This window comes from Fringilla coelebs, assembly GCF_963513975.1.
Source record: "Fringilla coelebs genome assembly, chromosome: 1".
NCBI classification, from domain to species: Eukaryota; Metazoa; Chordata; class Aves; order Passeriformes; family Fringillidae; genus Fringilla; species Fringilla coelebs.
In genome coordinates, this window is record NC_140028.1 from 123403789 (window position 1) to 123417318 (window position 13530).

At 35.5% G+C, this 13530-nt stretch overlaps 1 protein-coding gene across 3 annotated transcripts in view; it reads left to right on the forward strand.

Moving 5' to 3' along the window:
- The window catches only part of SNX13 (sorting nexin 13), a 65522-nt gene that overhangs the window by 12976 nt on the left and 39016 nt on the right, over positions 1–13530 (forward strand). For all 3 annotated transcript variants that reach the window (XM_084204152.1, XM_084204153.1, XM_084204154.1), the window contains exons 2-3: positions 8049–8161; positions 12659–12761. In XM_084204152.1, the coding sequence (XP_084060278.1) occupies positions 8049–8161; positions 12659–12761 (216 nt within the window). The remainder of the gene's footprint in view (positions 1–8048; positions 8162–12658; positions 12762–13530) is intronic.

The window sequence follows — 13530 nt, forward strand, 5'->3', positions numbered from 1 at the left end:
GAAAAAAAGAATGAGTTTATTTTAGAAGTAATCATTGTTCATCAGACCTCTTATAGCCCATCTTTTCCACTTTGTTCTCCCTGTAAAGATCATAGACAATAATGCATTGCCTTTGAAAAGAAGACTCTGTGAAAAATAGCGTTTATATAAATAATCTTTATATAATTTTTTTTCTTTTGTAATGGTATAAATTGGGAAAGTGTAATGGGGATTTAAGTTCCAGGAGTAGGCAGATGCTTATTGCTTGGTAGAAGGGATGCTGAGTTGAAATTACCACTACCATGGAAGAATAGCTTCGAACTAAAGAAATTTCTTTTCTACCTTCCAAAAGCTTATCTCTTAAGGTATGAAGAAACCTTTTTAAACACGTGTTCCATGCAACTATTTCTGTAGTATCTGTGAGCTCTGCCTGCATGTTTTTATTAGAATCATGAAGGGGTGACTACTAGATCTGATTCTTGTGGGGAGACACTCATTTAATGCATACAGATACATTTCCATACAGATAAATATTAGAAGCTGGAGTGGTAGAAATTGTTCTCAAAGCAAAGCTCATGATTCTTAAAGGTCTTTCAGTGGAATCAGGTTTCTTTAGCAGTGGAAAAAAAAAAAAGGTGAAAAGAACTTTCAGATAACTCCTTGCTGCAGGAAAGTGAAAAGCTTAAGATGCTGCTTGAGCAGTAGTCACAAATGAAATATGCAATAACAGTTTCTTGATTTAGCACATGTGACCTCATTAGTTTGAGCCATACAGGAGAGCAGGCCTTTTTTTTCACCTCCAAAGATTTTGGAGACTTCCCCCTCTCTCCCCTTTGCCACTATTTTGCACCAGAAAAGCGAAGTAGATGTAATCTGTTTATCCAGAGTCTGAATGTAGAACAGTCTAGATTATCTCATTGGCTTGCATTCAAAACAGAGTTAGAGGGATTATTTTATTCTCTCACTTTAGATCACCTTAGGCAATCCTGTCAGGCTTGGCCCTGTTTCAATCCCCTAAGGTGATCCAAAATGCTTTTATCTTTTTGTCTTGCTTTCTGTCCAAATAAATAAATTAGCTTGGATACAAGTCAATATGGATTGTTACAAAGGAAAAGGATCACTTCCTTGGAATTTGTATTAAAGATGAGTTTGAGTATGTCACTTTTATTTTCAAGAAAGTAGCAGAAATGCAAGCAGAAGGGGCTTGCATCTCTTATTTCACATTGCTATCCAAGATGCTGAAGTGCTTCTTTTAAATTTGACCAAAATTCCATATCCTTTAACTAAAACATGATTCAGACTAGGTTTTAATGCAAGCATGTTATCAGAAAGAGTGTGCATCTGTGAAGGTAGCCTCTTTATTTTTCACAGCAAGTTAAGTACTTGGGCTGCTCAAGAAAAGGTTACATTAATGAAACTTTCTGTCCCTTGCTGATACTTCTGCTATATGATAAAGTAGCTGTTAGCACTGGAAATAAAGGGTGGTAAAATGAAGGCCAGTTCAAAATTCAACATTTCACTTCCTAATTTCATGTGATGATGGGCAATGGTGGCAAAGCCAGGTGTGAGAGTGGAAGAAAAAATAATCTTGACTCTTGACTGTTCACTTGAGAAGAAAATGTGACACTGAAAATATTTACCATTTCTTATAGAACTGTAAGTCTTAAACAAGTCTTAAAATTGGTCTTTTTCTTGCAAAAAGCTTAGTTGTATCAAAATATGGAACATAACGTTTTTATTTTTAATTATATTACAAGTTGTATGGCAATATTCTGATTATTGCAAACAGTAAAGTTTTAGTAAGGGAATTTCTTGCTCTCTGGATAAATAGTAAAATTGAAGTAATGTGCACAATAACTTTTAATCTTTCTAGTTACACACTGTAATGTTGCATATTTAATGAAAGTGTTAGCATGTATTTTCATTTAAACGTTTGTACTTCTAAAAATGAAGTTTGTACTTCAGCAATAAAACTGCAACAGTGCAGTAATAGTGAATACAGATGAAAAATTCACACCTATCCATTAGAGCCTAATCTGTTGGCTGCCTTGAATAGCCATAGGGGAGAGTAGGGGAAAATGATCCCAAAAGCTTTGCTGTTTCATGCAGTGTGAGGAACAGCAGGAAAACCCAAACTCAGAACAGTTAGACATGATTGTGTTTGAATTAATGCAACTGTTAAGTAATTAAGCCATTTGACATTTAAAGCTGTGTTAGTGGAGGAAGGGGAGGTGAGGTAGAGAGGAGACAGATGGACTCTTGCTTGCAGCAGAGTTTCCAGCCTCTGTAACCACGAGGGACCAGCAGGAAAAACTCTAGAAAAAACTTCATTGGCCAAACTTCTTAACTCTTAACATTAATTAACATTTCCTTCTTTATTTATCTAAAATATTTTAGTGTATATTAATATGCTTTACTATTTTAAGCTTTCTTTGGAAAAAAAAAAAAACGAAAAACAATCTAAACTTAGAACAATAAAAGCAAAATAGACTCTGTAAAAGCCTTTTAAAAATTTTTTAAATCCCCAGAATTTCCTTGGGAGTACTGCAGTAAATTATTATGTAGATTCACCACAATTATTTTTCCATAGTATCAAGTAGGAGTGGCATTTAGGGTGTTTTTTTCCTTTGCCTTTTTGGGCTAAGAAAGGAAAAGGGCAAAAGGATAAGAAGAGGTTAAAAGAAGACCTTTAGTGCTGTTAGGAAATCATTATATGCAGAAGTCAAAACCATGTTGACGTATATTTTAGATGATCACTTCAACTTTGGCATATAGGAGAATGTAACTAGAAAGCTGTTAATGGTTGATTTCAAAATTGTTAAATATTTCTCTGAGTGGTGTAATGTAACAATTTCATTGCACTGAAATTGGCACTCTGGTTGGTACAGCTTTCCAATTTTACTTGTCATGCTAGTGAAAGAGACAGTAATTTGAAACCTAAAATAATCTTTTTAATCACTTGACAAAAGTGACACTCACCTTAATTATAGAAAGGTTTATATGTGAACATGTTCCATTTGCACTCAAAATGGAAGTCAAATTAAAAGGCAGATGTGTGGAATTAACAAAATTAAACTTGACATCTACTGTAAATGCAATCCCTGACAATTTTTTTAATGTGAGCCCAGAAGAGGCATTAAAAAAAAAAACACCTTAATAATTTAAACAACCGAAAGGGCAAAATACAATTTATCAGTGTTTGTTAGAAACAGGTCAGTTACTGTGACTTTTAAAATATTAATGGAAAAATATAATTTGATCAACAAGAGGGAAAGAATTGTGAGCAAAGAAACATGTTGCTGTTCTTTCAAAGCTCCGATTATTCTGTTGTGACCATTAAATGTGAAAATAATCACAATTTATAATCTTCCAGGGTGGAATCAGACTTTTGGATGCTAATGTAAGATTTAAATAGTCTTCTGCTTCAGCTTTAATAAGATTGACAGTCAGGTGATTGCAGAGCCCTGCCCTCCTCTATGGCATTCGAACTCTCTCCAAGCTTGAAGCCACAATTGCCACCCAATGTGTGTGGGAATTGTGAAGAGAGACAAGTGCCTGGAACAGGAGCTTCTCACGGGGTAGGAGGGTGGTGGCACCCAGAGCCGCATGAGTGGAAATACTTGTCCTCTGTTCAGTGGCAGGGAGGGCTAGGGAGAACCTGTCATTTGAACTTGTGGAGTAACACTTGTTTTGCCCTAAACCAGACACGTGTGTTGCCTTATTGCCAGTTGCAAGCTAAAATTGACAGCACTAGTTCAAATCCAAACCACAAACTTACATTACCTTGGTGAATCATTTCCACAGAAAGATATGTCAGGACTGAAGATGTTGCTTAAAAATGGGTGTGGGGCAAAGGTCTGAAAGATTGTCACATGGATTGAGCAAATAAGAAACCTGTTGAAGCTACTTTTTAGTAAGACATAATTTTGTTTGTTTCTGGAAGAAATAATTTCTAGAACCTTTTGTGTGAATAGTCATGTTAAGTGATGTAATCAGTCTTAGCTCAGCGCTACTAGCCATAAAGGCATGCAGCTTTAACCATCAAAATGTTGCCTTGATTAGGAAGCAGAAACCAAAGAAAGAAAAAGAAAATATGCATAAGAAAGCAAATTCTTTATGTACTACTTTTAGTACTTGGCTGTATACTGTGGAAGAACCATGCAGTGTGAAAAAAGGACAAAACCTAGTTAAAAAAAAACAATAAGCAGGTGTCATTGAGGTGGCAGTTTTGTTTAGCTGTAAAAGCTGAATCAAGCACACATGAATATTCACCTTTTTTGTGTTCTGACGCCTGATGAGCCTCTGCAGTGTAATGTTGGAGCTTACAAACACCCCTGTACTTCAACTGCAGTTTATTTTGCTGAAGCAACTCCAACAGTGGAAAGAAAATTACTGTGTGTGACCACAATACTGCATTAACCCATTATATATATATATATGGCCATGGTAATATTCTGCAGAAGTCTTTGCAAAATCTTAAACTTGAAAGCTAAGAAGTGATGATGGTGAGACAGACATAGAGTATCTGTCGTAGTCGTATGCAAGAGTGGCTAAAACTGATGAAGTGGAGCAGCTGCTGACATGGAATAAACCTCCTTTACCCATGTGTATGCACACAGTATATACCCAACCGTGCCTACCACAGCACTGAGGCCTGTGTATCTCTTCAGGCTTTAGGTAACTGTCCCTAATTCCTTGAAAGTCAGTGAACAGCACTGTGCCAGGTCAGCTTGGAAGTTTGCCCTGCCAATATAGGGCAGGTTGGCTTCTTTTAAAGGGTCTGGATAGCTGTTACTTAAACACCAGCAATTACACCATTTCTTCAGAAGACTTGTTTTTCCTTTGTGTCAAGGGTGATAAGCATTCACCCTGCAACTAACTTTAGTATGACTAACAGAGCCTCGCTAAATCTGTAAATCTTTTAAAAATAAGCATTATAAATAGAATTTGGAAATAAGTGTGAGGTTTGAATTTGAATACCTGAACTGTTTTCATACTGACCAGCTGTATAGTCATATTTGTGTATGTTTGGACATTTTATTCAAAAATAGTTGGTTTTTATGTATAAAGAACTTTTAAGTTTTCTTTTTTTTCTTAAGAGTCTTACTGCTGAAGTCCCTTCAAGAAGTGTGGAGTCAGGGAAAACTTTGTTTACAGTCAGCAGAAAGGGTACCGTCCTGATGATTTAATCCCTTTGAATGTCTCAAAATCCTTAAGACTATAAAGCACTCATTAGAATATATGAGATTTGGGCCAATATCTGTTGTGCTTCCTGCAGTGTACCAAGTTGTACGATTTTTAAGAAATCCTATTAAAATACCAAATGAGATTTGAATCTCTGTACCCATATGCTAAATTGCAAAACGGGAGCATAGGACAAAAGGTCACTGTTTTATTTATTAGAGTTATAGAGCTTTCTTTGTTAATTATGCATTCATCCAACTCTGACTATACATCCATCTAGTTTAATTAAGTCATTTAGAGTGCTTATCCCATATTTAGAACTTAAACTTTTTTGAATGATGTGATTAAGCATAATGGGTTTTTGACATAAAAAGACCATCATTAAATGCTATCTTCTGTGTGCCTATCTTCCTTATCATGGTTATAGTGCTCTGCAGAAGTTTTAAAATGTCTTTCTGAGGGTATGAATATGCTGAATCTTCTTTTTGTATTGAAATGTAGATGTGCAGTGGGATCTCATGTTTTAGTTAATTCTTGCATTTGCCATGTTATTTTGTTTCTTTTTTTCAACTAGAAAAAAAGTGTGTCCTAGAATGGTTTGGGTTGGAAGGGCCTTTAAAGATCATCTAGTTCCAACCCCTGCCATGTAGCAGGAATATTTTCTACTAGACCAGGTTGCTCAAAGCCCCAATCAGCCTGGCCTTGAACACTGTCAAGGTTGGAGCCATCCACAGCTTCTCTGGGCTGTCTCAGCCTACAGTGCACTCAGCAGTGCCCACCATCACCTTATATCTAATCTAAGCTTCATCTCTGTTTGAAGCCATTCCCCCTTTTTCTGTCACTACATGCCCTTGTGAATACTTTCTCTCTATCTTTCTTGTGGTCTCTCTTCATGTACTGGAAGGCCACAATTATCTATTGCATTTACTTATTATGAGTAATAAAACAATTATTAAAAAAACTTCTTATGAGTAATAAAACAATGAAATCTTCTACTTGGTTGTGATTTTAGTAGTGTGGATTTTGTGGTTTTTATTATCTATTGAAGCAATTCCTCAGCTTAAAGAGAATTTAATAACTTGCAATGCAATTTTTTAATTGCTGCACTTTAATTACACTTGTCTACATACTTGTATGTTTAATTTTTCCCAGCCTCAAACATTCAGAACAAAGCCAGTACAACTTGTATCTCCTTCTAAGAAAGTTCAGCTAGGAAGAAAATAGAATTTCATCTCAAGGTTCCATTAAACTTTTAACTAGAAAGAATTAAATAATTCTGATTATTACAGTTTAGATCTGTGAAAGTCTCTTCAGAGCTGTGATTTTGCTTTTTGATCTTGCTCTCAAAAAAATAATCAAAGCTGCTTTATATAGGAGCCTTAATTTATATTCTTTTTCATTCTCTATAGTATTTTTAAAACTTTTTTGGAAAAAGTTGATTTTTTTTTTTAATCCTATGCCTAAAATTAAAACATGAAATCTCAATAGTTCCTTGAGAGAAATGAGATATAGCTCCTTCATATTAAAAGCTAAAAAAGGGCTCTCTGCAAATCTGGTGTTCAATCTCCGTTTGTTTTCTAAATGTCAAACTGTAAGACGAGTTTATTTAAATACTTTCTTAGTGTTACTTGTTGACACAGTTGTCTGAGTTCCCATCAGGGTGTCGTTTGATCACTGTTAGGAAAGGTGTAAATTAGACAACAGCAGTGACCAAGAAAAAAATATTGAGAACCTTGGAGCTGGAACAGTTTGGGTGGCCTATAAATACTTGTCATCGTTGTGTTTCACACTCCTGGGACTTGGCTGAAGCATGCTTTCCATATTGAACTAGAGACTGGATCGAATTAAATTTATATAAGCTTTGTTGGCTGCATTGCAGCATTGCGATGGTCTAAAAACTATTGTAGCTCAGACCAGTCAGGTTTTGGCTGCCTTGCTTTTTTAGATTACCATGCATGTATGTACAGGTATGTACAGGCACACATATGTCTATATAGATAGATAGATCAAGTATGTATGTGTATACATGGGTATAAATAAATGCACTTAGACTATAACCTGTAACTGGAATCTTGCTGGTTTTTTTTGTACTCCTGCTGGCTGCCAGTGCAGGTGGAGTTTTGCCTGCTGCATTTATGCCACACACCAACCCCCAAAATCCCACCAGCCCCATATGTGCTCTTGTGACTGACTTTAACTTTTTCATGGGCTTTTCAAAGAACCCTTTCCTCTCTTCCACTGCCCAAGCATCAGCTGCTGAAGTTTCCCTCCCTTTTATTTATGTGGAAAAGTATACTTGTGCCTATTATTAGGTGCATCCATTGACCCGCCTGTGGCGTGACTGGAGCAAGGGATGCCTTTTTAGTCTTCCACCTTGTTTGATCTAGGGAGGAAGCAATATTGCTTGGTTGTAGAAAATAACATGTTTAGATGTGTAAAACAAGGCTGTATTGTCTCTTCCTGTTCTATCACAAAGTCTGCTTTTTCCTAGGAGATTGTGGAGAACTTTTCTCACGGTGGGGATAGGGGAAGAAGTGAGGAGGAAGGGATCTCAAGAAAAGAAATGCACAAAAGGAGAGTAGAAAAGAAAAATGTGGTGCCTTAAAGGATGATAGTTTTAGCTGAAATAAGAGATGAGGAAACAGTATTTGAAAGAAAAATACTCTGATGTTGGCTAAAATGGATTAGTGGCCCACAATATAATAAGGGATGTATTTGATAGCAATATACTCTTAAAAACAGGGGTAATTTTCTGTTTCATCAAGTAGAGCTTATATCTGGTTAAAATGTATCAAACATTATAGAAGTACAAGTATTGCTCTGGAGACTTAGAGTTGTATGAATATAATATTAATTATTCCTTTTCTGTATGTTCTTGTTTACAGACCAGTCTTTCCATATGGGGATGGGGAAGTCTTGGCCTTGTGCTTTTTCTAGTAACTTTTGGACCCTTCGCTATATTTTACTTTGCATTTTATATCCTCTGCTTTGTGGGTGGGTAAGTATATGAGTGTTTTGTTTAATTTGCTGTGAAAGTAAAATTTTAATGGGTGTGTTGCTCTGAAAATCTGAAGTGGCTTTATGTAATTAATGTTTCCTCATTTGAGCACCTCTTTATGAGCAAAATTTTTGTAATTGAAATCCCAATTTAGCTATTTTTAGTGGATGTTAGAGGACAAATGCTCGCATAAAAACAGTGGTAATTTCAGTTCATACTTTTTATTAGTGTCAGTTCTTTTCCCAAGTACTTCTAAGTACTTAAGTTTCCTTTTCTATCACAGTCTCATTTTCCTACCTACTTGATTCATGGGAGTGGATGTTGTCCTGTGTGTGTGGAAATAATGCTACACTTTGAACAAGTAGATCAGTTCAGCAGCTGTAGACTTTCCATATTATCTATATAGGCAGGAAGGGAGCAAATGTGAAGTTTAGCACCATTATTACATTGTATATTATAATGTTTGCCTTGTAACCATTAAAACATTTTTAATGGCAAGTCAGCATGTCTTAGTGGGATATTCTTTTTACCTTCTTATTTGATACCGTATAGAATGTATGTATATTCCTGTATATCTCATAAAAATGTATTAGAGTGTAGTAGCTAGAATTAGAGCTGCTGCACTTGGGTTTCAACTGTATTAGGCTTAGTATTTCATCTCTGAGAAATCAGAATAGTCAGTCTGTTAGAAAAGGGATTTAGTTAAGGGAAAACTAACTTGAAGTAAATGCTTTTATCTTGTTAAGTCTTGATACAGCTATGGTTAGCATATTTTGTTATCTGTTTGTCCAGGGCAAAAATCACAGTTTATCCAAAGGGCAAGAGTGCATCTGCTTGCTGTTTTGTCTTACCACTTCCTTAGTACTTGTAGTATGGAAAATAACATGGGATATAACAATTTCTTAAGATGTTATCCTTCATTCTTGCACAGTTTCAGTTGTTTGGTTTTTCAAAGCCAGCAGTCAAAGCAGGGTCTCAGAGCTTGTCTGAAGTCAGCTACAGTTTGGCACCATTAAAGTGCATGTGGTGCCTGAGCTCATTCATTCTCAAGTCAGCTTTCATATCTATTTGCTGTGGTTATTGTGCTGCTTTGATTCATTTTTGTAGCTAGTCAGTTGATCTTGTTAAGATAAATTCATCTAGTGGTAGTGTATCTGTTGGAGCAGCGTGTTTACTTACATATGTAGATATAAATTTAAGCTCTTGCAGTAGAATGTCATCACATCATTATTTCATTATATACATCTTGGCTATGGCTGTGATCTGGCCCTTTTTTACACTGTTAATATTTTTCAGAGTGACACACTTACTTTAACATTCAGCACACAGAACCATGAGTGCTAACTAGGCCAAATGGTTTTATATCTAAATTATTCTTGTCTGCCTTTTTTTTTTTTAATTAATTCCCCTGAAGTTTCATAAAATGCTTTTTCATGCTTCTGTTAGAAACAACAGAAATTGTTACTTCATAACTTTTGCACTTATAATTAGCAATTATACGTCATAACTTCATATATATAAATTTAGAAAACAAAAATTTAGTTTTAGTTCATAATTATAAGGGTGTCCATAATATTTACTGTACACTTTCTGGAGTAAAATAGTTATTTTGGACATGGATTGTTGGGATTGAATTTTTTGTTGAAACTTGGAGTTCTTACCCAATTTCACAGTCTTCTAGGTCTTTATATTTCATTCAAAAAAGAAGTGGCCCGTGTCAAAGGTTTCTGACGCCCAGTAGCCAGAAGTCCAGCTTCTGTCCCATTTTGCAGTTTTAGCAAAAGAAAATGCTGAATCACAGCTGGTTGCAGTCTTAGTATTGACCTAAGCACTTAAATAATATATCAGTGAGCTGTGCAGGAAGACAATGGTGATGCCGTATCTCTGTCAACGTAATCAATCTGTTTATACTGTTTAACTCCTGCAACGTGCTGATTATTTCTTTTTGATATGCACTCAACTCTGTGATTGCACAGATGGCTTGTAGTAAATGTACTATTGTTTTTGATGTACATGGAAGAATACTGAAAACATTTGTATATATGAATAAAAGTTCAAAATCACAATTTCTCTGTATTTCATTTTGTTTTGTTTCAAAATGTTACTCTTTTTCCATTCAGTGATCATTCACTTAGCCTCCTGCTTTTGAGCTCAGTTCCCTAGAGATAGGTACTGTTTACTTAACCTGTGTAGAGTATTACAGGGTGGTATTCTTTTTTCCTCTCATTCAAGTACCCTTTAGCTGAGTGCTGAGCCTGTCTGTTACCATCTGCCTTTCCTACTAAGAGCGTTTCCTATCTTATTCTCTTTCCTTCCCTCTTTCAGTCCTAAGGAAGTGAAATAAAAATTATGTCAATTGTAGTTTTGCCAAATATAAAAATTGAAATTTCTTGGAAATTTCAATTGATATTTCGTGAAATCAATTGCTTTGCCATTTAGAAGTATTTCCTCTGTCATCAAATCCCATCATTATTGATACTCAATTACATCCATGTGTATGTGACTGTCTGGCTCCATTAATGATTGTAACTGCTGACCAAATCAGGAATGGTTCTCTAGCTGCTTTTTGACTTTCACAAAGCATTCAGCTGAGACTGTTACTTTTCAGACTTGAGGGGAAAGTGATAAATCTGTGGTCTTCATTTTTTTGATCTTTTACCTTTGTTCTATTGTTAATCTACCCTTGAAAAAGCTGGCCATCCAGTAATCTTTGGAAGAATTTTTTTAAATGAAGCAAAATTCAATCTTTTCCTTTTCCTGGTCTATACATATACAGAAGACTACAGAAGATTTCTCATTCATGTATTGAAAATCCTCTTGATGAATTAAATAAGCATTTACACTAGAAGATTCAGGTTAGCTAACAGATGTCCTGAATGTTCAGGCTATGTATCCTTCTCTAATGCTCACAAGATTTTACATTCGAGAATAAAATGTGTTAGTTTCTGCCAGAGAAGAAGCAGCTCCTAGCATTTCAAGCATAAAACTGATAATACTTCAAGGCATCTAAGAAGATTAGCCTTTTTTAAACCATATTGGTGGTATTAGTATTTTTGAATGAGTCATTAACTTTAAAAGTATCAAAATATTTGAGAGAAAACAGAGATATAATCTGTAGGTAGCTATTTCCAGGGCTTCATTCTTTTTGAATAAAAGAAGAGAAGCAACTGGCTGATAGATGTTTGAAGTTAAAGTTGATTTTAGGCCAAATTTAAGTATACTGTTTTCTTTAAAATACAACTGAAGTTTCTAATAGTAAAGTCACAGATAATCAGAAGAAAATCAAAACTTAAATAATTAAAAACAAACCAATACATTAGTGAAACTAATACTGTGATTTTTCTAAGCAAGTTCTTGTCTGTGAACTCTGATAGGTGTTATGATTTTAAAGTTGCAGGGAGCAGGAGGACAATTAAACCTGCTTTTATTTCTTACTGTCATATGGCAGGTAAGGATGGCTGTCATAGAGTATCCAGAGAACTCCTCTTATGTGTTGTCAAGTTACTGATATTAATTTGAGTAGGTTTTTTTTTTCCCTCTTTCATGGAATTAACCTCACAACTTCTGAAGTACTGGACCTCTGGGGGGCTTGAAAAGAAATTTTTTAGTTTTGGGATTTAAAACCTTTAAATGGCATATTTTAGCTTGGATAGGATTTTTTCTGTAATCTTGTAAGTGAGAGTATCATATATCAGCAGCAATCTATATTAAAAGAACATATTACTTCAGCACATTTCAAGCCTGGAATAGCTTTGTAAGTTCCTGTGGTCACGAATGCTGGTCAGCTGGCCTTTAAATGGAATGCTTTGAAATTTGTGTAAAAACTGTTTGTGTTTAGCCATCCCAAGGCTATTCTATTTCCTTTTTTTCATTTGCTTGATATTTCAAAGGCTACATCCTCTGCTTATGCTGGAATTGGGACAGACACTAGTTTTCATCTATTTCTTAGTAAAGCCGGCTTGATGTTCATGTGTTCTTGTGCCCTAGTGTCATAAGCTGTAAATAAATTCTGGTTGTTCTAGAAGGGTAAGCACAATGTCTAGACATATGCAGTGGTTAGTTATGCTTGCTGCAACAGTTTATTCCTGGACTGTGGCTTACACTACAGTGGAGCAACCTGCAGAGTTTATTTCTTCATAGTGTTGGAGACTCTTCATACAAATGCCACCAAAGCAACTTCTGTATGTACCCCTCTTCCCAAGTGCTAATATTTGTGAGCACAGGCAGTGTGCCATCAGAGCAGGCACACTGTAGCATAGACAATGCTACTTAAATCTTCTGTGTGGTAAGAATATATCAGACAGACAATACAAGACTGGGAAACTTCATACTTAGGGTTGTGTCAGTTATTTTGAGCAGCATGTTACAGTGTGAAAAAGCATGAGAGTAAACAGTGAGACTTTCATGCACTGTCATTTTATAACTTTCTGTTAAATATTTTCTAGAGGTGGGAAATTGTGGCTGTTGTTGTACCTGGTCTTTCTTTTTCCATTTTAGGGGTTTTGTGGTTACTCTTTTATTTGGAAAAAGCAATTCAGAAAAATACCTTGAGCAGTGTGAACATTCATTTCTCCCTTGTACATCAGTTGGGATCCCTAAGGTAAGGAAAGTTTTCTGGTCTTAACTTACAGATCAGATTTTATAACTTCGTTAGAAATAATCAGTTTTAATGTAAGAATTGCACCCATTTCTCAAGGTAAAAGAGCCTGCTTTTATCTTTTAGTCAGCTGCAATGTGTAAATGAAATTACATATTTTTCCTTTATGAAAGATAAGTTTTTAATGGGTTATGGAAAGTTTGATTTAAGTATTGTTTCTTCAAAATGAGAAGTGAGTATTATATGACTGGCTAATATCTGTGAAGAAATTACTAAACCATTCCTTTCTAGACTACTTGTGTGTCTTGGTTTGTTGTGGGGGGTAGTAGCTCTTGCTTTTTTGTGGAAGATTGTCGTGACTTACTGTCACTATTTAGGGGTCTTCCATTACTGGATCTGTAGTCTCTCCGCTTCTGATTGTGATCAAAAAGTTGCCTGCCTAACTAAGAAAGTCAAACTGTTACAAAGTCTAGGTTTGCAGTGCTTCAAGGATATAGACATCATCTTTGTCTCTGTTCAAGACCAAGGAGAAATTCTGGAAAGGCATAGATGAATACAGAGCAGCAGCGAAATCCACTTTTCAGCTCTGTTCTTTTCTGAATCATTTTGGTTGAGGGACTCAAGTTCAAGGTTCCTAACTGGATGAATCTGCATCTGTTTAGTGCAGAAAAAGTTATTAAAAGCCTGGAAGTAGAATTTCTAGGAATTCCTGGTTTATGAACCAATGCCATCTTCTTAGGTCAGAAGTTTAGATATATCTTGATCTAATCCA